The sequence below is a fragment of the Gnatocerus cornutus genome, chromosome 5 (assembly GCF_029298725.1).
Source record: "Gnatocerus cornutus isolate USDA-ARS CGAHR chromosome 5, icGnaCorn1.1, whole genome shotgun sequence".
Classification (NCBI taxonomy): Eukaryota; Metazoa; Arthropoda; class Insecta; order Coleoptera; family Tenebrionidae; genus Gnatocerus; species Gnatocerus cornutus.
Window position 1 is genome coordinate 3,734,482 of NC_142237.1, and position 24,731 is coordinate 3,759,212.

The following is a 24,731-nucleotide window of genomic DNA, read 5'->3' on the forward strand; positions in this document are numbered from 1 at the left end:
AATTTTATTTTCAACACGCGAAACACGTGCTTTTTCAATTTGTTTAGGACTTTTAATATGTGAATTGTTCAGAAGGTATGTTAAAACGAAAACACACGACAATCGACTAATTAGAATGATTATAAAAATAAAAAATTTTCAAATTTTCAACAAAGTTGAAGAGAACACCTCAGTATGAAATGACAAATTTTTACTCTGTAAAAACATCTATTTTAATTGCACAGTTGTTTGTATTTTATTATCAAAGTTACACGTAGATAGATAAGCAACAACAATACTTTTCATCTCAATCGACAGCCAACTGTCTGAAAGATCCCTCCAAACCAAAAACGGATTCTGAGGTTTTTGGTGTTCCAATCCGCTTCGTTTCGTCAGTTCTGTATTTTTCGTCCTCTTTGTACCACTTGGCGTAACTCTCAACTTTAGCCTTCCAATCAGCAGCAATGTCTGGAATTTTACCTCCTTGTCCACCATATTCTTCTGGTAATATTTCCGTTGGCATTGCAGTCGACAATTCATCCAAATTTTTATAAACTGACATCTGAAAAAATAAGAATTAGAAATTCAACTGCAACTACATTTTAATGCCCGTACTCTTTTCTTAAGTTTTTCGGTTAGTAAAGGTTTGAACATACTGTAGATAACATCGAAAACTCCAGTTATGTTAAAAAAATATCCGCCTTTGATTCTAAATGGATACCCTTGTTGGAAACAAGTCGTAGCTTTCTTCATCAACGAGAAAGGCATAGATTTAATTAAATTCAAAGTGACGTTGGACATGTCTTGAACAGCGACTATTCCAGCAATAGTTGTATTGTCGTCTTCAATCAGCGCGATGTCTTCAAGCATCGCATTAACTTTACAGATATCAAGTTGGTTAATATTGTGTTGTTCTGCCACTCCATTTCGCATTAGCATATACCTTGGGGCACCAGGATGCGGTAATTTTGGCAATGGAAGCAAAATTCTAAAATACCACAAAATAATCTGCAGGTTTTGAAAAAGCTTAAATTACCCAAGAGACAAAATCTTTTGAATTTCAGGAGCGAACGGATCACGATTTGTATAAAATTCCGGTGCAACCGTTTTCAAAGTGTAGTGCATGTCGAGTTTTTCTTTGGTGCGTTCTAAACTAAATTTAGTTCCTCTTAAGAATGCAATCAGAAACTGCTCATCTAGAACAAGATTGGTTTTTCATGGTCAAACAATTGAGATTTTTACCTGTTCTACAATTAAGATGAGGTTGTTTTTTGAGCCATTCTTTAATGTATGCGATGTCATTTTGGATTCTACCTGGCTCTTCATTTAGTTCTTTAGCAGCCACTTCTTGCAGCTCTTTACAAACTTCTCGGATCGACATCGTTTCTACACGCGCTCACTAGAAATTTGCCAACTCAAAACTAAAGATAAAACTTTATTATCTGATTGTATCAATAGATTAATCGCGTCTCAGTGAGTTCAGTATTACGTACAATAAATCCGTTAATCAATCAATAAAATAATTTTAAAATATCAGATAGTAAGGTTTTATCTTTACTTTGACAAACTTCAGAGATCTTCAGACCTCAAACCATGTCGATTCGAGAAATTTCTAAGGAGCTGCAAGAAGTGGCTGCTAAAGAACTAAATGAAGAGCCAACTAGGATCCAAAGTGATATTACATACATCAAAGAATGGCTCAAAAAACAACCACATCTCAACTGCAGAACAGGTAAGCATTTCCTTGGTGACTACAAAAACAGTCATTTTCCTTTTAGATGATCAGTTTTTGATTGCGTTCCTTAGGGGAACTAAATTTAGCCTAGAACGCACCAAAGAAAAACTCGATATGCATTACACTTTGAGGACGATTGCTCCTGAATTTTTTGCAAATCGTGATCCGTTCGATCCGGAAATTCAGAAGATTTTGTCGCTTAGGTAACTGGAATAGTTAAAACCATACATAACGGAGCCAGTTTTTCAATCGCTGATTAATTGTTAGTTAGCTTTTAATTTGTAATGAACGAAATTTGTCAATTTTTCAAGAGTCAATTAATCAAAAAGTTTATGTTAACGTGCAGTTTACTTAAATGCTTGAAATATCAAGTAATTAACTTCCAATTTTCTAATGTCAAACAAAATATTGAAAACATCAATCTGAATCTTCATTATGTGGGATTTCGACATAAACGCATACAGCAGTGACGAAGAGGTTCGTAGACCAAAAACTGGAAGATACAGAGTGGGACCAAAAAGATTTTTTTGCCCGATTTCGGTTGAGGCCACGGACGGTACATAACTTATTAGAAGACATAGAAGCAGCAATTTCTTTTGCCACTAGAAGGTAAATTTTGTCAGTATTGTGAAAACGAATAATCTTTATAGCAGTTTTTGGGTCTAGAAATGACTGTTTATCGCCCGAAAATCAGTTGCTGTTAACTATGCGATTTTATGTTCTTTAAATGTGGCTGGAGAATTTAAAAATTCAAGATGGGAAATTTTGCAGACAGTTTTCTGGTAGGGGACAGTGGCTCTCTCACAAGGCGTTATTTATTGACTTCTTTGCTCCAAGTTCAAAATCAAGCGGAAAATTTGTTTAATGAATGTTTAATTAATTTAATTAGTTCATATGGAGTTTAGAAGAGAAGATTTCCGTCACTTGCCTTAGGTTTAAGATTAAAATTGGTTACCATACAAGCCATAATAGTTGCAACTGCGGTTTTGCATAACATTGCTTGTGATGAGGGTGAACCAGAACCTGTGGTCAATGAAGAACAAGAAGTCGCTGTTAATATTGTTAATAATGTTGGCGTTCAAAATGCTGAAGAGATAAGAGGAGGAATTAACAATATTACAAGATATAACTTGATACATAGTTATTTTGAAAGATTGTAACATTTATTTAAACCAAATTCAAAGAAATTTACTAAAAATGAAGTCTTTTTTACAACAAAATCTGCTAATAAACAAATAAAAAGAAAACTTAACTAACTGCAGAGATTCTGAATTTTCTTTTCATTTATTAGCAGTTTTTGTTGTAAAATTTTCATCCTAAGTTCGTGTTCTTCTAAGAATTTTTCTCGCTGCAACTTCACAAAATGTAATTTTTCTTCTATAAGAATATATATTATATTATTATAATATATTTTTTGGTAACTCTTGTTTTAACAATTTTTCTACCTGTAATCAGGTTAATTAAAGATTTAAGAATTTGTGTTGGAGTAACTTTTTTACTTTGGAGTTTTTTGGTCAGAGGTTTTCTCAAATTTCTTGTTGCATATGAACTCCAGTTTGTTTCAGAAGATGATTGATTGATTGATTGATTAAATTAATTATAATCATTATAATGTAATTGTATTTACTTTTTTACCATTTGAATCGAGAATTGTAATATCTTCAGCGTCAAAAGCACCAGAAACCGTCTCTATAACTGCTGGTGTTGTGATCAGATCGAGCAGAGACTCTCTTCTTAAAGCAACTTCTAAAAAGTGTGCGTTAAAATAGCAGATAAACAAATTGAAATTATTTACCATTGGTGTTATTTGAGTCGCTGTCGAAATTATTACATAAACCTTCAATCTGTTCGCCTAACATTTCTTTTATTGCCTTATCCACTACAGTTAGTGTAACTTCTTCAGAATTTCCACCACCTGTTTTAAAAAAAAATTGTTTGCTATGGGCGCATTTTTGTTTCGTTGTTCGCTTTAGGTTAGCATATTTTTCTTTTAGCCCTTTCACATTACGAAAATAGCTTTTGCCACTGCGGCAGTTAAATTCTCTTTCAATTTTCTTCCATACGTGTTCTTTTTCTTTCCATGTAACAGATTTTTTACACTCAATAACATTTCTATTTTGGTCTACTAAAGCAACTAGCAATGTTTCCTCTTCTACAATAAAGTTGGTAGATCGTTTGCTAGGCTTTTCCATCGCACAGGAACACTTTTCCGTTTCACTTTTAATAAAATGTTAAAGTAACTTTTGTTTGACAATGTCAAATGTTTGATATTTGATGCAACTTCACAGCTATACACAGTTGTACCAACTTAACGACTTTTTGATTAATTGAGAATCGGCTAATTAAGAATTAAAAAATCATTGAAAAACGCCATTTTCGATATCCAAAAGTTAACCTTTGGTTAATCAAAAATTGTCAATTACGTGATCAGCTAATTAATCAGCAATTGAAAAACCGGCCCATAGGATTGATATAGCAGTGTTTTAGTATTATGGTTCCATTGCCAAAACTACCAAATCCAACCGCCCCAAGATACATGCTCATGAGAAATGGAGTGGCGGAACAGCACAATATTAACCAACTTCATATTTGTAGACTAAATGCCATGATTCAAGATATCATGCTACTTGAAGACGACAATGCCACTATTGCTGGGATAGTCGGAGTACAAGACATGTCTAACGTCACCATGAATTTAATAAGAACAATGCCTTTTTCGATGATGAAAAAAGCAACGACTTGTTTCCAACATGGGTATCCATTTCGAATCAAAGGAGGATATTTTTTTAATATCACAGGAGTTTTCGATGTGCTCTACAGTATGTTCAAACCTTTACTAACCGAAAAACTCAGGAAAAGAGTACAGATATTAAAACTTTAGTTGTGGCTGTACTAATTGAATTTTTTAGGTATCAATTTATAAGAATGTGGACGAATTATCCGCTGCAATGCCAAAGGAAATTCTACCAGAAGAATATGGTGGACAGGGAGGTAAAATTCCAGACATTGCTGCTCATTGGAAGGCCAAAGTTGAAAGTTACGCAAAGTGGTTCAAGGAAGACAATAAATATAGAAGTGACGAAACAAAGCGTATAGGAACACCCAAAACGTCAGAGTCCGTGTTTGGTTTGGAAGGATCCTTTAGACAGTTGGCTGTCGACTGAGACTAAAATTATTATTTTTATCTTATCTGCCTACGTAGAGTAAAATCAATAAGGTGTAACTTAGACAACAACCAAGTAACTGTGCGTGTATTTCAAAAAGTGGGTTAATAAAAATTACTGAAAAAATAAAATGTCTGACTACAGTAGAAGTGTACTTAATGATCGTAAGAATTAGAGTTGTCAGTAACGTGCAACTAGTGATTGTTCCAGGTAAACATTACGCGATAACAAGAGCTGCAAAACCGCCAATACGTTACGCTGTCAGTTGTTGTGATCCGACACCAAAAAACGGTAAATTTTCTAACAATACACAAGATAGTCCGGTCAAATTAGACCAAAAAGTTAAGGCGAAGTTACATAAATTCGCAACAAGCTGAATATTGGTACAATTGTTCAAAATACAATTATAAACAAACCCTAAAAGTTTCCCATCATTCCCGTGTATGTAAATTTTTTTATTTAAGGTCAAAGGTCAAAAAATGAGTTTTTCGCGGTTTTTCGCGATTTTCATCAAAACGGTAAGTTTTATCATAAAAATACTTCAAACTAAAATTGTAGATCATAAAATTATCTATAAAAAATATAGAAACACTTTTTTTCCCACAAGCCACCGTTTCAGAGATATAACGATTCAAAGTTGTAACAGTTGTAATCGTCATAACATGTATGAGTACGCCACGTACAAGGTGTTTATAAATGTTTCTAGCATCGAGGGAAGCTCTGGAATTCCTGTCATGCAGTATTTTGCCGCTTTGTAAATATAACTATGTTCACAATTATTCAAATGTCACTTAAGCCAACGACTTTTCAGTTACGGTCTTGTGTCAGAAATTTAGATTTTCTGTGTTCAAACCACAACTTGAACAGTTTGTTTTCAAAACTAGCGTTGTTTAATGATTGAGGTTAACTACAAATGTCAGTTGAAAAATCCAAACCCACATTTGTAACGAGCGGCAAATTTATTTGACATTTCATAGCCACTCTTGATGCTAGAAACATTTATAAACACCTTGTATATTCATCTCTAGACTTGTAATACATGGTGATTCTTATTAATATTAATCATAGACGGCTTTGCAAATTTTGACGTCCGTTTTTTTTTTAAAACCACCAACACCGCAATCTTCGCCTGCATTACAACCGGCAACGTTGCCTAGTGAGATTTTTGGTGAGAAAAAAGTTGTCAAATTTTTGACATTGCTGAAAATTAGGCAGTGTTTCCGTTAAAAACGTTTCTTTTACAGCCTGTTGGATTGCAAATCAAATGATTTAATAGTGAAATGACTCTGCACAGCCTGAAAAGTCGTTTTGTGTAATCAAATTGTCAATAGGCAGCTAACCTATTTGATTTTATCACCAAAAAGTCACCATCGACGACGTTGCCGGTTGTAAAGTGGTGGGAGAGTGCGGTGTTGGTGGTTTTTTAATAAAAAAACGGACTTTACTAGTTGAACGTGTTACTCATAAGTGTAGAATTGACAGGGGTTAGGATGCGTGTATTTTAATTAACTATTTTTCGGCAATATTGATTCTTATTAATATTAATCATAGACGGCTTTGCAAATTTTGACGTCCGTTTTTTTTTTAAAACCACCAACACCGCAATCTTCGCCTGCATTACAACCGGCAACGTTGCCTAGTGAGATTTTTGGTGAGAAAAAAGTTGTCAAATTTTTGACATTGCTGAAAATTAGGCAGTGTTTCCGTTAAAAACGTTTCTTTTACAGCCTGTTGGATTGCAAATCAAATGATTTAATAGTGAAAAGACTCTGCACAGCCTGAAAAGTCGTTTTGTGTAATCAAATTGTCAATAGGCAGCTAACCTATTTGATTTTATCACCAAAAAGTCACCATCGACGACGTTGCCGGTTGTAAAGTGGTGGGAGAGTGCGGTGTTGGTGGTTTTTTAATAAAAAAACGGACTTTACTAGTTGAACGTGTTACTCATAAGTGTAGAATTGACAGGGGTTAGGATGCGTGTATTTTAATTAACTATTTTTCGGCAATATTGATTCTTATTAATATTAATCATAGACGGCTTTGCAAATTTTGACGTCCGTTTTTTTTTTAAAACCACCAACACCGCAATCTTCGCCTGCATTACAACCGGCAACGTTGCCTAGTGAGATTTTTGGTGAGAAAAAAGTTGTCAAATTTTTGACATTGCTGAAAATTAGGCAGTGTTTCCGTTAAAAACGTTTCTTTTACAGCCTGTTGGATTGCAAATCAAATGATTTAATAGTGAAAAGACTCTGCACAGCCTGAAAAGTCGTTTTGTGTAATCAAATTGTCAATAGGCAGCTAACCTATTTGATTTTATCACCAAAAAGTCACCATCGACGACGTTGCCGGTTGTAAAGTGGTGGGAGAGTGCGGTGTTGGTGGTTTTTTAATAAAAAAACGGACTTTACTAGTTGAACGTGTTACTCATAAGTGTAGAATTGACAGGGGTTAGGATGCGTGTATTTTAATTAACTATTTTTCGGCAATATTGAACATTGAACGACTGCTATAGTTTATCCGGTGAGAGATTGGGATATTTCGACAGTTGACATATAGGTTGGTAGCAAATTATACTACAAAATACACTAAAAACACTAAATTCCTACACGAAATGGGTTGACAGGGTTGTCAGTAACTGGGGTTATTTTGTTATTTTAAATTTCGCGCGTACGGTACACTTTTTATCGCGTAGATTTAGTGACTTTTCTGTCATTCAATCTCTCACCGTACAAACTATACTTGTTATGCACCATTAATGCAAACTGAAATCATGCAAATCTAGTGTAACCAAAGCACGTTTTGGACATCTAAATTGAATTTGTTTTATCGCGAAATGTTACCACATGATACGCCATCTTACAACTTTTTAAATCGCTATATCTCTGAAACGGTGGCTTGTAGGAAAAAAAGTGTTAATATATTTTTTATAGATAATTTTATGATCTACAATTTTAGTTTGAAGTATTTTTATCATAAAACTTACCGTTTTGCTGAAAATCGCGAAAAACCGCGAAAAACTCATATTTTTTTTAACTTTGACCTTGAATAAAAAAAAATTCCATACACGGGAATGATGGGGAAATTTCAGGGTTTGTTTATAATTGTATTTTGAACAATTGTACCAATATTCAGCTTGTTGCCAATTTATGTAGCACAGAATGTCTAATTTGACCGGACTATTATTATTACTTAGTTTTTTCAGCAAATAACTCGAAGTTCGTGAGATATTCTCATAGAGATTACATAAAAATAGATTCTCAAAACACTCAACAATGGTAAGAAAAACATATTTCATTACCCGCTCACTTCTTATTTTTCCAGTTTGGCTGTGGTTAGAAACAAAGTCATCAAATCAGAAACAAAGTACATATTAAAATTAAAATTATATCGAGATAAATTAGAAGGTAAAGAAAAAAGAGGACGTAGAGAATACCAGAATATTTTAAATTATTTTAGTTGTTTCAACGAGTGCCTGCAACAAGTTACCTCTCATGGAAAAAATTATCGATATCCACACAAAATCATTATTGGAGAAATTGGTTCAACACTCGAATCCTCTCGAAATTCCAAAAATATTGCTCAAATTTGTAATGCAAAACATTTATCTTGATCACTAAAAACTAATGTTGGTTTTTTTAGAGCCACAAACTAAAACTTTATGTCAAATTTGCCGAAAATCGCCAAGATTTCTCATATTTAGTAATGGATTTGGTAAAGATAGTTTATACGTAGTCATCATGATTAATTTTTGATCAATTTCTAGTGCGAAAATATCGTTGATCGCCTCAAAGGGAGACTACTCGAATATAATTTCACATTGTCAGAAATTAAAAACTTGTGTCTAAATGAAAACGAAGCATGTGAAGATGCAGAAATGAGAATTAAGAATGCATATCAAGGCATGGTTTCGGGTTTAATTAGTCCAAAAGTTGAAATTGTACAAAATAATTCGTCAGCTATTTCAGACAAAAAGAATGAAAGTAAATCTAAGATGAGTTAAACCCTTTGACGGATTTGTGAAAAACACAGAATTCCGTAGCGACTATATCTGTCGTTCCAACTCCTTTTGAAGGTATTAGGTAGACTGGTACGAATGCGGGCGAAATTTAGAACTCCAAAAGTGAACTAAATGTAAAATAAAAAAAACTAAAACAATAATAAACAGTTGAATATAATAGTGATTTTTTTTCCATCACCGCCGTAGTTTTAAGTTTTTTATTTCATCTCAGAATTTTTCTTGCAGGGTTTTTCAGTTTGTTATTCCTTTGATATATTAATATATAATATAAAAATCAAAGGCCAAAGTAAATCTAAAAAAATCTGAATTAAATTCTAAGGAAAAATCTAAACTGACTGATAAGAATTTAAGAAAAAGCAAATAGACTTTTGCATAATCCAGAGAAAAATAATATAAAATCCAAGGCGAATCTGGAAAGTATGAACAGATCTAAAGTATCCGAAAAAAAAAGGAATACCTTATAGCGCATTAATAAATTCTATGAAGAATGTAAAGTCAATTTAAATACAGTAGAGTCTCGATAATCCGGCACTCCACTAGACCGGCACCTCCAGTAATCCGGCACTAAAACAATTCGCCTATTTATTCCTGCAGAAGCTTTGTTATCCTTGAGTAAATGTATAATTTGGGCTGAAGAAAATTGTGTGCTCAGGAAATTATGATTCTAAGAAATCTTAGAAAAAGCTTTTAAACAAGAATTGATGAATAAAATACAGAAGCCGATTTCTGATTTTTTTCAAAAACAATGATTTCGTAAGTGCGTTTCTTTGTTTACATTTTTAATAAACTTATTTTTGTTCTTATTTTATTCACTTAATTTTTGATTACCGACCAACGTTCACTAATCCGGCACTCTCAATTTAACATTATGCCGGATTAGCGAGACTCTACTGTATATATTTTTTAAATAATGAAAAGAATTTAATCTAAAAGAATTCAACGATTTAAAATAATAGATCAAAAACAACTGAACATTTGAGGTTCTAAAAAATTACTAAAGAGACTTCGAAAGAAATAAACATGATTTAAAGAAAATCAACAAAGAACAATAAAAATTCATGCGCACTATAAAAAACATAAACTACCGCAAATTGAAGAAAAAAAATATAAATTTATAAAAAAATTAGAGTATTTAGAATTTCCAAAGAAAATTTATGAAATATTTCAAAAAGAACAAACCGGGAAACCAAGTTTAGAATACATTTTTAAAGAATCCAATATGAACTTTCTCATGAGCGCAGGGTATCAACCGACCTTAATCCCTTTCTGTATTTTTACCTCTAGTTCAGAAGCTACGTTTCACTTGTTCGCGTTTTAATCATTATATCGATAGATCATTGAAGCAAATAAAATCAAAAAATTCGAAAAGTTTTGAAAATTTCGCAATTGTACTAGAACAAACAAAAGCAAAAATAAATCTCAATTTGCAACATCGTGAGTAGTCCAGAAGATACTTGAAACACAATTTAAGGCGAAGATCTCCCAATAAGTTATTTCATGATATTTATTTGAGGCCGATGGCAATTAGTTTTGTGACTTCCCAGTTGTACTGAACCCGGACCTGACTAGATCAAGGTGTTCAGACGGGTTTAATCAAGTAACATTGTGTTGGAAGTTAGAAGTAGAAGGGAAAAAATATGATCGACTCAGTAATAAGGGTAGATTTCGTAAATTCAGAATTTAAGGGTTTCAGTGCAAAAATCGAATTGCACAATGAAAAACAAAATTTGTGTATAAATTTGCAACTTTATTATTGCCATCCGGAACATTCTGATATTATAAACTAATAAAATGTAACGATGGTTTAATAGTTCAGGGGACCAAAGAAGCGAAGGTCATGTCATAATGTTCAGCGTGGCAATAACATGGCAAATTAAATACTACATCATAAAAAAGGATTATTGTGTTTCATTGCATCAAACTGTCAACCATTAAAAGTGAGACATAAGTAATAAAACTATAATTTGAATAAACCTCTTCAGCAACGTCTATTTGAGTTTGACTTTAGGCAAAATACAGCTCAGGTTTTAGAGAATCGGAAAGAGTTATTTTTTAAGGGACTTTTGGACCTCCTATGATGCTGCAAATTGGAATTTATTATTGTTGTTACTATTTGTACATTTCGCGAAAATTTTAATTTTGTTTGGTTTTCGCATTTCTGCTGTTCTTGATAACTAGACTACGAATATATTATACCTTTTCATGTATTGTTGATGGTGATAATCAGATAATTCTTCGAATTGCATATAAAAGTTATCAGCTGTCCTTTATAAATGCAATGAAAGTGTGACTCACTGATAACATAACGTGATAAATAATTTCAATAAATGCAAAGCAGTTATAAAAAATATATTTCACCTGTCCAAAAATATGGTAGCCATACATTTGAAAACATTTTTACTAATAATAAAAGAAATTCAACCGCCGTAGTTTAAAAATTCAGATAAAATAATAAACACATTGGTACGTAATTCGTTGGTGTTTGCTTTAAAAAATTCGAACAAAAACAAAACTTGTTTACAAAATAGACATTTTTCAAATGAATAAAGCTTTACCTAAATACATATTATCAAAATTACAATTTATTCCCAAACACCAAATTTTGTCAAAAAATGCTGACGCTGAAGTAGGAGTTCTTCCAACCAGAGAAGTGTTTGTGGAACGGAAAACAATTTCAACCCGGAGATTGTCAAGAAATATAACCCTTTGCATGAAGCAAATCATTTTTCAATTTTCCGGGAATTTCTTTTTCCAGCATGAAGGCACGGCAATGGGTAATTCATTGTCTCCGTTCATTACTGACCTTTTCATGAGCCGCTTTGAAAAGGAACTTGAATCTGAGCTTGAATATTTTTCAAAAATCTGGATTGGGTATAAGGACGACATTTTTGCCATTTTTGATACAAACAAGTCAAATATTGATGACTTTTTAATAAAAATAAATAACCGTTGTCTAGCGTTAAAATTTACTTGCGAAATAGAGAAAGACGGAAAGCTTCCATTTTTAGACACAATTGTAATTAAAAATAAGAACAGATTAGAGTTTGATGTTTATAGGAAGGAAACCAGTACTCTTCGCTACATCACTGCAGACTCCCATCATTGTCCAGCATAAGATGGCAAGTCTAAATTTTCTTGTTCACAGGCTTTTGAATTTCCCATTTGGATCTCAAAGTAGTTTTTACTTCGGGTCCAAGCCTCCAAAGTCTTCTAGGTAATCCTAAAGACCGAGTAGGAACAACAGAAAAGTCGGGGATTTATGAAATTAAGTGTAAAGATTGTGATCAGAAATATATTGGGCAAACAAGAAGGTCAATTTTAAAGAGGTTCAAAGAGCATCAAGCTCATCTCAAGTTTGGAAGGTTTGAAAAATCAAGCGTTGCCCAACATGTTTTTGACAATGACCACCACATTGATGAAAATCGTCTTCGTTTAATTAAAATTTAAATAATTGTAAGTTTCTAGACATTTATGAAAGTCTAGAAATATTTGGGAAGAAAAATGTAATAATGAACTCAGACAACGACCCCATCCCCTCCTCCTCCCTCTTCTCCCTTCTACCTGGCCAAAGGGTGCGCGTCGACAAGCTTTTAGTATGTAAGGACGAATTTATTTGTTAGTTTTTAGTTTAATCATCGCTCTGATGATGAAAGCATTGCTATCGAAACGCGGTCAGCATTTTTGACAAAATTTGATGTTAATATAATTTTTCTTTAAATACTTATCGCAAAAATAGTCCAAATTCAAACTTTGACTTTAAACACAGTTGCAGTTGAAAAAAGAATCGAAATTTTATACAGACTGAATTTCAAATTAATCAAAAAGTGGAAGCTTGGTGGTGAAGAACGTTTGCTAGTTACTATAATGTATCTTGCCCCTCATAAACTAAAAGCTATGCCCCTCATAAATTAAACTTTGTTTACAAAACAAATTACAATTTTAAATGTAGTAAATAAAATGCAAAATATACCATATTTTCGGACAGAGCAAGTAATTTATTTTATACAGTTTTATTTACTTGGTAAGTAATATTGCTTTCTTTTGAAAATTATATTGAGAACAGTGCCGTCAAAACACTCATCTGATAAATGAAAAAACGTGGATTAAGTCGTATTCATTGTATTGCTACTCATTTTAAAGCCCGCTCTAAATCAAACAATTAATTTTAGACAGATTGATCAAATGAGTCAAATTTAACATAGTTATACAGATGTAGACAGATAATCCTGTTTTAGTAATTTTACCTTTCACCTTATCATCAATTTTGTAATATTTATGGTTCCGAAAAATATCAGAAAATGAGTCAACCACATCATATAACCTGATAAAAATTTTATCTTTCCCTGTTATCTCCCTAAACGTTTTACCAACTTGTAGTGTTGCAAATTGAAACCAAAGATGTCTGTCAGAAAGCTCTCTAGCGAATTACAACAAATTGCTATAAAGGAACTAAATGAAGATCCTAAAAGAATTCCCAATGATTTGGCTCACATCAAGAACTGGATATCGAAGCAATCGTATCTCACCGCAAGACAAGGTAAAAAATTCGTTTTTTTTATTTTTTTCTCCGAGTATTTCTATCTTAGACGATCAATGGTTGCTGAGTTTCCTAAGAGGATGCAAATTCAGCTTGGAGCGAACCAAAGACAAGATCGACATGCACTACACTCTGAAAACCTTAACACCAGAAATTTATACAAATCGTGATCCGTTGCTACCCGAAATCCAAAAAGTGTTGTCTGTTGGGTAAACTAGCTAGACTTAAGTTAGTTTTTCAGTGAGTTTATGTGACTTTTCAGGCCAATGTTGCCTTTGCTAAAGGTGGAAAATTCGTCTGGACCTCGTTATAATTTAGCACGTAACAGTCTTGTGTCCGCACATGACTTAGATCTAAGTGCCGTCTTCAAAGTCAGCACTATGATCCAAGACATTCTTTTACTAGAAGATGACAATCTAACAGTCGCCGGGACCACGTTGCTTCACGATATGTCTAATCTATCGATGACTCACATCCTTACAACGGTATCGCCGTCTTTAGTTAAAAAAATTATGACCTGTGTTCAACATGGTTATCCTAATCGAATCAAAGGCGCGTATTTTTTTAATGTAAATGTCGTCTTCGATGCTGTGCATAAAATATTTAGACCTTTCTTGACCGAAAAAGTGAGAGATCGAGTAAGTATAAAAAGTGGCTTTTCATATTCTATTTATTTTTTACACTAGATGCGCATCTGCAAAAATGTTGACGAATTGGCCAAAATTGTTCCAAAGTCGGTGTTGCCAGAGGAACTCGGCGGAGATGGAGGAAAAATCGAAGAAATTGTTGCTTATTGGAAAGAAAAGGTGGAAAGTTATCGGGATTGGTTCCTTGAAGATGCCAAGTATGGTACAAACGAAAGTAAACGGCCGGGGAAGCCAAAGACGTCAGAGTCAGTCTACGGATTAGATGGATCATTTAGACAGCTCTCCGTGGATTAGAAGTGTAATAAAGGCGATGTTTTGTGAAATAAACACTTGAGAGTTTCCATTACTGTTGAGTTGATTAAAAAAAAGAAATTGCGTAAATCTTAGTAAACACTATCTGAGTATGCTTACTTCTGAATTTTGAATGACTTGATCAAAAGTGATATTGAGAAGTTATCATTGTTTTCGTATCTCAAGGTCTCCACACTCTTCATATAGCAGTAAAACTTTGTTTTTTTAAATTAGTTCTAAACTTTGTGCCGAAGAACTTGACTTTATAGGCACCAGGTTATTGTTAATGGAAATATTTAAATTGGATCGAAATTTGTGGTAAGTAAAGCTCGTACTGAAGTCAAAAGGCAAATTTGCTTCTAATTTTCCGCATTTTTTTACTCATATTTAAACAAATTTTTAAGATATTGCAAAATTTTTTGTTACTATTGAGGTAAATTTATTTGTTTTTTGGGCTTGAGTAGATAAAATGATCTTTTCTAATACCTAGCGGACTGTTAATATTTTGCAAGAATTTCCTTATCTTGTCGGATTAAGTTAATTCTGGCATAATTAATCCAGTCAAACAATAGATTGGCCTGGTAAAAGATGATGAAAAGATTGTTTTTATCGCTCGTTTATATGGATAGTAAAATGGCCAACGAAAATTTTACGCACAAAATTTATTTTGTAATATTTTTCTATGGCCTAAACGCTAAAAGATTTAATTAAAATTTTCGTTGTAAGACCAAAAAATAACACCATTTTTTTTATGATCCTGTAATTTTTTTAATTTTTAATGCGATTTCTACGACATTTGTGGAAATTATCACTCTCGACTCCCTTATTAAAAGTGTCTATTTAGAAAAATTTAGACCGAAAAGGAAAATATTTAGAAATTTTGATTTCGAGGAGCAAAGAAAATTTTTTGTTTTTTGACCAAAAAAAATGTGCCCAAACATTTTTAACGACCTGTAATTTCTTCATTTTTAACGTTAATATAACCAAATTTGTAGAGTTTATAAGTCTTGACTGTCTTGTTAAGAGTACCGATTTAGAAAAACTTAGACCAAAAAGGAAAATATTTAGAAATTTTTATTTGAACAACTGTGAAAATATCGATTTTTTCAACACTGTAATTTCGTTATTTTTAGTGCGACAGAAGCAAAATTTATGCATATTGTTTCTTTTGTTTGTTTTAGTTATACCACTAATTTGCAAAAATTTAGATCAAAAAGTCGAATTTTTAGAAATTTTCGTTTCAAGACCAAAAAAATGCCACAATTTTTTTAAAGATCAATAATTTCTTTATTTTTTATGCGATTCTAGCGATATTTGTGGAGATTATCATTCTCGATTGCCTTATTAAAAGTGTCGATTTAGAAAAATTTAGACCAAAAAAGAAAATTTTTAAAAATTTTGATTTCGAAGAGTGAAGAAAAATTTTTGTTTTTTGACCAAAAAAAAAATGTGGCCAAACATTTTAACGACCTGTAAGTTCTTCATTTTTAATGCTACTATAACCAAATTTGTAGAGTTTATAAGTCTTGACTGTCTTGTTAAGAGTACCGATTTAGAAAAACTTAGACCAAAAAGGAAAATATTTAGAAATTTTTATTTGAACAACTGTGAAAATATCAATTTTGTCAACACTGTAATTTCGTTATTTTGAGTGCGACAGGAACGAAATTTATGCATGTTGTTTCTTTTGTTTGTCTTAGTAATACCACTAATTTGCAAAGAAATAGAACAAAAAGTCGAATTTTTAGAAATTTTCATTTCAAGACCAAAAAATGCCACCAATTTTTTTTAAGATTCTGTAATTTCTTTATTTTTTATGCGATTTTAACGATATTTGTGGAGATTATCACTCTCGACTGCCTTATTAAGAGTGTCGATTTAGAAAAATTTAGACCGATAAAGAGAATTTTTAGAAATTTTTTATTTCAAAGAGCCAAAAAATTTTTGTTTTTTGACCAAAAAAATGTGACCGAACATTTTTAACGACCTGTAAGTTCTTCATTTTTAATGCTACTATAACCAAATTTGTAGAGTTTATAAGTCTTGACTGTCTTGTTAAGAGTACCGATTTAGAAAAACTTAGACCAAGAAGGAAAATATTTAGAAATTTTTATTTGAACAACTGTGAAAATATCAATTTTGTCAACACTGTAATTTCGTTATTTTGAGTGCGACAGGAACGAAATTTATGCATGTTGTTTCTTTTGTTTGTCTTAGTAATACCACTAATTTGCAAAGAAATAGAACAAAAAGTCGAATTTTTAGAAATTTTCATTTCAAGACCAAAAAATGCCACCAATTTTTTTTAAGATTCTGTAATTTCTTTATTTTTTATGCGATTTTAACGATATTTGTGGAGATTATCACTCTCGACTGCCTTATTAAGAGTGTCGATTTAGAAAAATTTAGACCGATAAAGAGAATTTTTAGAAATTTTTTATTTCAAAGAGCCAAAAAATTTTTGTTTTTTGACCAAAAAAATGTGACCGAACATTTTTAACGACCTGTAAGTTCTTCATTTTTAATGCTACTATAACCAAATTTGTGGAGTTTATAAGTCTTGACTGTCTTATTAAGAATACTGATTTAGAAAAATTTAGACCAAAAAGGAAAATATTTAGAAATTTTTATTTGGACACCTGTGAAAATATCAATTTTTTCATCACTGTAATTTCGTTATTTTTAGTGCGACAAGAACGAAATTTATGCATATTGTTTCTTTTGTTTGTTTTAATAATACTACTAATTTGCAAAAATTTAGATCAAAAAGTCGAATTTTTAGAAATTTTCGTTTCAAGGCCAAAAAATGCCACCAATTTTTTTTAAGATCTTGTAATTTCTTTATTTTTTAAGCGCTCTTAACGACATTTGTGGAGTTTATCATTCTCGACTGCCTTTTTAAGAGTGTCGATTTAGAAAAAATTAGACAGAAAAAGAGAATTTTTAGAAATTTTGATTTTGAAGAGCAAAGAAAAATTTTTGTTTTTTGACAAAAAAAAAATGTGACCAAACATTTTAACGACCTGTAAGTTCTTCATTTTTAATGCTACTATAACCAAATTTGTAAAGTTTATAAGTCTTGACTGTCTTATTAAGAGTACCGATATAGAAAAATTTGACCAAAAAGGACAATATTTAGAAATTTTTATTTGGACAACTGTGAAAATATCAATTTTTTTCAACACTGTAATTTCGTTATTTTTAGTGCGACAAGAACGAAATTTATACATGTTGTTTCTTTTGTTTGTTTTAGTAATACCACTAATTTGCAAAAATTTAGATCAAAAAGTCGAATTTTTAGAAATTTTCGTTTCAAGACCAAAAAAAATGCCACCATTTTTTTTAATATCCTGTATTTTCTTTATTTTTTATGCGATTTTAACGATATTTGTGGAGAATATCACTCTTGACTGTCTTATTTACAGTGCCGATTTACAAAAATTTTGAGCAAAAAAGAGAATTTGTAAAAATGTTTATTTCGAATAGCTAAAAAAATTACAAAAAAACTTGAAAGCGCTTTAATTTCGACATTTTTGGTGTCATAAGAACGAAATATTTGTGGGCGTTTTTTAAGGTTAAATAGTCCATAGAAGTTGCTGAATTCGGGTTAATTTTAAAATATCTTAGTTAGCAACTATTTCTAATAACTTATTACCTTTTTTTTTCGTAAAAACATTGTTAATTGTTTAATTTATGGAGATAAACCCTTATGCTTCTGAGGTATCGAATTATTTGCGCTTTGCTTTCAAAATTTACATAACTTCCAATAATAGTATATTCAAAGATATTCTTGAAAAATATTTTTTTTGGGTTTTACTAACTTTTTCTTGGAATTGCCCAACAATCTTTTGAAAAGCTTATTTAATTACCTTTCCAACGAGTATCATGATTTTGCAAATGGTTAAGCAAAAGTAAATGCGAAATATTAACAAAAAATTATTTTACAAATACCTCTGAGTCCTGACCTGATGGAGCAAAACGGGTTTTGGATTTAAAATCAGAAAAAAATTCTACTTTTAAAATGATGTTTCATTACCCCAGTACAAAATTCGTAAAAAATTTTAAAGATCTAGAAAGAATCCTAGAAGGTATTTAGAATTTAAAGTAATAAAGATCTGAATTTAAAGAAAAAAAGGATTCAAATTAATAAAAATTTGTGGAGTTTAGAAAATTAAACCAAAACCGAGAATTTCAGCATGTTTGGGATGGCATTTTTTGAAAAATTATGATGGAAACTAATAGGTACAGTCAGTTATAAAGCTTATTTAATTGGCAAGTTTAAAGAAAATAAATATTTATGCAGTATAAACAACAAAAAATATAAGATATTTATAAATTCTAACCTGATGGAGAAAAACAAAATTCAGACTAAAAATCAGGAGGCAATTCTACTTTAATAAAAATGATTTTCCACGTCTTCGTTAGAAAACCTTGTTGACTGATGGAATTATGGAATTTTTGAAAAACACTTTAATTACCTGCATTTACTTTAAATTATTAATTTACATTACAATCATTTCATTAAACTTAATTCACTTACGATCGCCACAAAACTAAAGAAGAACAAGAAAACGAATTATAATCTCTTATCAGTTCAAACATATTTTCATCAAGACAGCAAAGCAAGTCATGTTTTTGTCTGAAATTACAAGGTAATGTTTATAGCCAGCTGACGTAAACTTCCACACCTTAACCCTAACTGCATGTTTAGCGGCCGAGCCATGACAAATAACTGTTATCTTATCTTGAAATTAGGTTAAAATTCAATAATACCTAACTTCCTAGTACTCGAGGAGATTTTTTGGTCAGTTCTTAATAAATTAATAATAAATAAATTATATTAGGTATTTTATGCTTAATTTTGTCCCGTCCTTTTAAAATAGGAAATTCGAATAAGTGCAAGAAAATCATTTCAGTAAAATGTTTAACTTTCGACAAATTGCAAATTCGTTGAAATGTTATCGAACTGATGCGAACAAAATTCAATTTAAACCTAATCTTATCTTATCAGTATGTCAGACATATTTGTTGTATAAGTGTAAAGGGAACGTAGTTAGAACTGTAACAAAAATTAAATGAAAATTAAGTAAATGTATCAACGAACGCTTTTATGGTCGCCCCCATATGTCCACAGTGCGTAATTTAATCCATCTTTTCGAACAATTAGACCCCACGATGGAGCCAAAAAAAGTGAAGCTAAAGCGAAGCAGTAAATCTTTACACGAGAAGAATCCCAGTGTGGTAAAGCGTTTAGTGAACGACTTCACAGAGTTAAAACGACCGGCAGGTAAACGTAGAAACTTGTACGAAGCCAACACTAGTCAATCACAAACACTCCCGAGGAATTTCAAAAACCCCAAAAATAGCACAGTTGTCAAGGAAGAGGCGCCCATCACCAAAACTAGTTTTTACAGAAATAGTGCGAAGAAAATAGAAAGTCTTGTGACAAAACAGCCAAGTTTCAAATCGTTTTGCCAAAACGACGTTGAGAATCAGCAGGAAATGCAGGATGAGGCGGAGTCTATAGAAAAAAAAGTTGAAGATTTTGGGGACAAACTAAGGCGGATGAGAATACGGAGTGACGAGAAAGATACAAATCCCACAGTTGAAAATTTAGAAGACTCGTCGGAAGACGAATCATACGGCAATGACAGTGATGATATGTTTGGATCGAACACTTTTGAGAATGACTCTGACAATTATATCGTTGAGACTTACAATGTCGTCGGCCAAGAACTTGTAATAACAACTTTAGAAATATCGCACCACTACATAAATAAAAATGAAGCGACTGAAAACATTCAAGAAGTGATAAACAGTTCTGATTACGTTTTTCATGACGATAAATGCGTCCGTTCCAACAGCGATTCTGAGAGTGAAATGTGGAAGGATTGCAACGAAACCGTGAATTTGTCTTTAGAACATGAACCTGTCACTTATAATCGTTTTATAAGCCAAGGATCCGTGACGGAAAGTTATACAAACAATGTTATATTTTACCAAGAAGAATCAACCACAGGTAGACACTCCATAAAAACACAAAAATCCACGGAGGAAGATGTTGACGTACATTATGAGAACATTAGCAACAATTTCTCCACTTTAGACAACGTGATTAGTGTACAAGGTGAAGAAACTTTAGCCAAAAAGCGTTCAGATTTTAAGAAGAAAGAAAAGTAAGTCAATTTCTGCCATCCAACATTTGAAAAATTCGTTTTAGGTTGCATTTCATGATCGAAGAGTTGAAGAAAACTGAAGAGTTTTACATTGACGGGCTTAAGAAAGTTGTGACTGTAACTTACAATGAAATTGTGTGATTTGAAAATTAAACTCTTTTTTTTTCAGAAATATATTCCTTACGTCTTTACGCAGACACCCCAGGATCTTATTGGTAGAACCGCGTACCTCTTTGGTAACATAGAAGAAATTTATGTAAATGCACAAATTTTTCTTAAGGAGTTGAAGGAAGCTGGTGAGAGCCCCGAAAACATAGGCCAAGTATTTATTAATCGCGTAAGTTTTCGCCGAGTTATCAGCTCATTGCTATCAGTCCACTCTCTAGTGAAAATTTTGGGGGGTAAATCTGGCTTTCAATTCCTTAGGGAGAAAATTAGGGGAAAATTGAATGTAGCGATTTTTGAGGTTAACACGTTGTCAAAGATGAGTGTATTAATCAATAACTAATTGAAAATTTGTTGCAAAAGAATGATTTTAATAGAGATTTAACAAGTTTTGGCAATGCTGTGAAAGACGATTAGCTTCTGAAGTCCGTTTTTTTTAAACCCACCAACACCGCAATCTTCCCCTGCATTACAACCGGCAACGTTGCCTAGGGAGATTTTTGGTGAGAAAATAGTTGTCAAATTTTGACATTTCTGAAAATTAGGCAGTGTTTCCGTTAAAAACGTTTCTTTTACAGCCTGTTGGATTGCAAATCAAAGGATTTAATAGTAAAAAGACTCGGTACAGCCTGGAAGGCCGTTTTGTGTAATCAGATTGTCAATTAGGCAGCTAACCTATTTAATTTTATCACCAAAAAGTCACCATCGACGATGTTGCCGGTTGTAAAGTGCGGTGTTGGTGGTTTTTTAATAAAAAACACAGTTGCATCAAGGTCAAATACTTTTGCTACCAACTGTTACCAATAAAAATCGCTAAGGGCTGCGGCCAACTTAACTTTTTAATGAGCGAACCGATAGTAATGAGCTCTGGTATAGATAATAAAATCATCTTTAGGCCTCTGAATTTGAACTGTACCCTCTTTACTCAAAAAACAAGCCAACGGCGGATTTATACCAGAAACAGTTTGATTCTGTAATTAGAGTAAGTTGACACACCAATGTCTTCTTCGTGTTGAAAATGCGTTTTCAGGATCGGCAAAAGCAGCTACATGACAAATTAGGATTAGCAAGTTATTTATTGACTCCCATCCAGAGACTAGGGAAGTACGTGTTACTGTTAGAAGGGATACTAAAAGAACTTAACAAAGCCAACAAAGAAGACCTAGAAGAGAACGCAATTGAAAAAATAACTGACGCTATTAAAGTGGTACGAGATGTAATGCGAAAAGGCAACGACTACATTGCAATAGACTCCATCAAAAATAGCGATATTGATTTAACTGACAAAGGATCGTTTATAATGAGATGTCTGTTTACAATGCTTAAACCAAGAAAGTTTGAATCAATGGTGTTTTTGTTTGAGAATATCATTGTTTTTACCGAAAAAATGGGAGTAAGTTTAGATCCAGTATCTCCAGTATCTCTAAAATGTCTTTTTAGAAAAATTTGGAACATTTCAAATTTCTAGACAGTATTGCAATGAGTGATCTGAGCCTCGGAAAACTTGAAGATAAACCCAATGTCTTCCAATTAAGCAGTTTTAGCAAAGTGAAGAAGAATGTTGCCGACGCAGTTTATGTCTTAGAAGCCGAGTTAGCAAAAACCAAAGATGAGTGGACTGAAATGATTGAAAAAATATTATGGACTCAACTGAAAAAAGTCAAAGGTTTTTTTCTATTTTTCCATCGCTTCAAAATACTGATCAAAATTTTTCTTTGCTAGAACAACAGAAAAAACTCAGTTTCCGAGGTAACAAACACGGGGCAAAGGTGGTTTCGGATAATCCAAATCAAGCCAGCTCTTCTAATGGAGGAAAAAATAAGACATATCGTGAGTTTTGTAAACGAATAAAACTGTAAATTTTAAAAAGAACGTTTCAGGAATTAAGAAAACGAAATCCAAGTTTTATGATCATTGCGACTCATGACATGAAGAAATTAATTTATTTTCTAAACAGACATAAAATATGTAATTTTTAAACACGCGTAATTCATCATGATAGAAATACAATCACTTGCAGTGTATCCTTTCTGTTTTCATAGGAAAAAATCTTATACATTTGCGTATTTGTATTGCTATAAATAAACTGTCTGCGATACATTTATTTTTGACATTTCTCATAGAGTGTAAAATGTAATATCAACTATACATTGTAGTCTAATGAGTAAGATGAAAATTTCCAATTGGCTTAGAACCAGCGTGACAAAGGAAATCGTGGAAACAATTCCAAAAAAATTTCTTTTTAAGTTTAATTCACGTCTGGAAACTGAAGCGCATCCACACGCCATTCAACTTTTTTGTTAAAGTTAATTTAAAAAGCTGGAAACTCTTAAGACAATCAACTAAAATATCATGTAAAAATGGATAGTGTAGATTTTTACAAGAAGAAATTATAGAAAAAATGTAATAATTATCAAAATAGTCTTTATCAATAAACGATAGATGGTGTATTATCAAACACGGATCGTCCGTAGTTTCCTTAGAATTGTAAGAATCGTTTTGTTTGATGGTGTTTTAGTGCCACAGTTAACATTTTTTGTAAAATTTTCTTTTAAACGTGAGTGCTCTTATAATCAAAATTTATTTCCGTCAAGTACTATTTTAGTAGAAGTGTTATATGTAGATTTCGTTTTACTCTACAATCTAATCTCTCTATTTTTTTTTTTAAATTGTTACCGAACAGATCTTTGTGAAGAAACGACTAAAAGAGACAAAATCTAACTGAAACAAACTAAAGGCAAATTTCAACGAAACAAATTAGAAGTTGTTTGTTCAAAAATGAAAAAAGAATTAGTGGAAAACCATAAAAGCGAAGAAGAAATAAAGTGTATGTTCTGTTGCCAGACGAATTGGGTTGCTTGCTAAATTTGTGACAATTGGGCACATGTAGGCCAGTCTTAAAGTTAATCATTATGTGTGTGATTTCTGTCAAAACGCAAAATTTTTGGTGTCCGGCGTTACATGTCACAAAAATTACACATATTATGACAAAAATTTGTTTAGTTGTAGCTTTAGTATTTAAAACTAAATTATTTATTATTTTAGTTCAAAACATTGATTTTATCTTATTAAATGATTCTACAAAAAAAGAAGATGAAAATATTATTTTTCGTACTTCGAATTTTAAAAATATCTTTAATTTTAATTTAAAAATAGCGATCGGCACTACAAGACTTTCCCTTAATTAAAAAAAATTTAGAGAATCTTGATAGAATTTGAAAAAAAATCCATGAAAAATTTATGGCAAATTTAGAGAATCCAAAAAAAATTCAATAATAATTTTGTGTAGTCTAGAAAAATCTACAAAGTGTAGGAAGAATCTACGAAACTTAAATAGAATTTAATCAGAGAAATCTAAAGAACCTAAAATAGAAAATAAATTCAAGAAAATATATAAAATTTAAGAATTGGAAGAACCAATAAGGGAAATCTAAAGAGAATTTGGAAAGTCACAAAAAACGAGAGAATCCAAAAATAATATAAAAAAGTACTTTAGATAACAGCTCAACAAAAAAAAATCTAAATATCTCTACGGATTTCTATGTTTTCAAAACCATAGTTTTCTAATACATATATTCTTAAAAGTACTGAATTGGCTCTGGTTTTTATGATTTAGGCGTATTTTATATTTTTAATAATTTAGACTTTGAGTCGGCTCTTGAGAACACGAATTATAATAAAGTGTTTATTATCATGTTAAAATTCGCATTGTGACGTGACCAACAAAAGTTGGAATGTTTCACGATTTACAGTAAATATGGGCATAAAAAGACTTTCTCTAGTCATCTGTCTTCGGATTGAGTTCGCAAGATGAAAAAAAACTTTATTTTTCATTTTACAAAAAAATGACAGAGAAATAATAGTTTTTGCTCAATTCAAAATAAATGAATCTTTAATTAAAATTTTAATATTATTAGACTGTGTTCTAAAAACCAAAAAAAAAACTAACAAAGATTTTTTTTACTTGTAATTTTGTAACAAATGTCAAAGGAATAAAATTTATTCCTTCATTCAAA

At 31.8% G+C, this 24,731-nt stretch overlaps 5 protein-coding genes across 5 annotated transcripts; 4 read left to right on the plus strand and 1 right to left on the minus strand.

Moving 5' to 3' along the window:
• Positions 1-210: 210 nt before the first annotated feature.
• Positions 211-1,410, minus strand: LOC148173759 (retinol-binding protein pinta-like). Its single transcript, XM_088036692.1, has 4 exons — positions 1,222-1,410; positions 1,016-1,175; positions 595-967; positions 211-541 (listed from the first exon to the last, which is right to left on the minus strand). Exons 1-4 carry the CDS (start codon positions 1,358-1,360, stop codon positions 287-289), a joined length of 927 nt encoding a protein of 308 aa, XP_087892818.1. The 5' UTR covers positions 1,361-1,410; the 3' UTR covers positions 211-286.
• A 95-nt stretch (positions 1,411-1,505) lies between these two features.
• On the plus strand, positions 1,506-4,994 carry LOC148173760 (retinol-binding protein pinta-like). Its single transcript, XM_088037358.1, has 4 exons — positions 1,506-1,711; positions 1,758-1,917; positions 4,202-4,574; positions 4,624-4,994. The coding sequence occupies exons 1-4, from the start codon at positions 1,573-1,575 to the stop codon at positions 4,876-4,878; spliced, it is 927 nt and encodes a 308-aa protein (XP_087893484.1). The 5' UTR covers positions 1,506-1,572; the 3' UTR covers positions 4,879-4,994.
• A 37-nt stretch (positions 4,995-5,031) lies between these two features.
• On the plus strand, positions 5,032-8,974 carry LOC148173761 (uncharacterized). The gene is made up of 6 exons (XM_088037359.1): positions 5,032-5,169; positions 8,084-8,156; positions 8,203-8,285; positions 8,338-8,468; positions 8,521-8,592; positions 8,645-8,974. Exons 1-6 carry the CDS (start codon positions 5,037-5,039, stop codon positions 8,879-8,881), a joined length of 729 nt encoding a protein of 242 aa, XP_087893485.1. The 5' UTR covers positions 5,032-5,036; the 3' UTR covers positions 8,882-8,974.
• Positions 8,975-13,239: 4,265 nt separating this feature from the next.
• LOC148173762 (retinol-binding protein pinta-like) lies at positions 13,240-14,493 on the plus strand. The gene is made up of 4 exons (XM_088037356.1): positions 13,240-13,436; positions 13,486-13,645; positions 13,699-14,074; positions 14,123-14,493. Exons 1-4 carry the CDS (start codon positions 13,298-13,300, stop codon positions 14,375-14,377), a joined length of 930 nt encoding a protein of 309 aa, XP_087893482.1. The 5' UTR covers positions 13,240-13,297; the 3' UTR covers positions 14,378-14,493.
• A 4,907-nt stretch (positions 14,494-19,400) lies between these two features.
• LOC148173763 (uncharacterized) lies at positions 19,401-22,813 on the plus strand. The gene is made up of 8 exons (XM_088036207.1): positions 19,401-20,550; positions 20,595-20,667; positions 20,720-20,887; positions 21,611-21,697; positions 21,746-22,108; positions 22,156-22,381; positions 22,438-22,545; positions 22,596-22,813. The coding sequence occupies exons 1-8, from the start codon at positions 19,499-19,501 to the stop codon at positions 22,640-22,642; spliced, it is 2,124 nt and encodes a 707-aa protein (XP_087892333.1). The 5' UTR covers positions 19,401-19,498; the 3' UTR covers positions 22,643-22,813.
• The last annotated feature ends 1,918 nt before the right edge of the window (positions 22,814-24,731 follow it).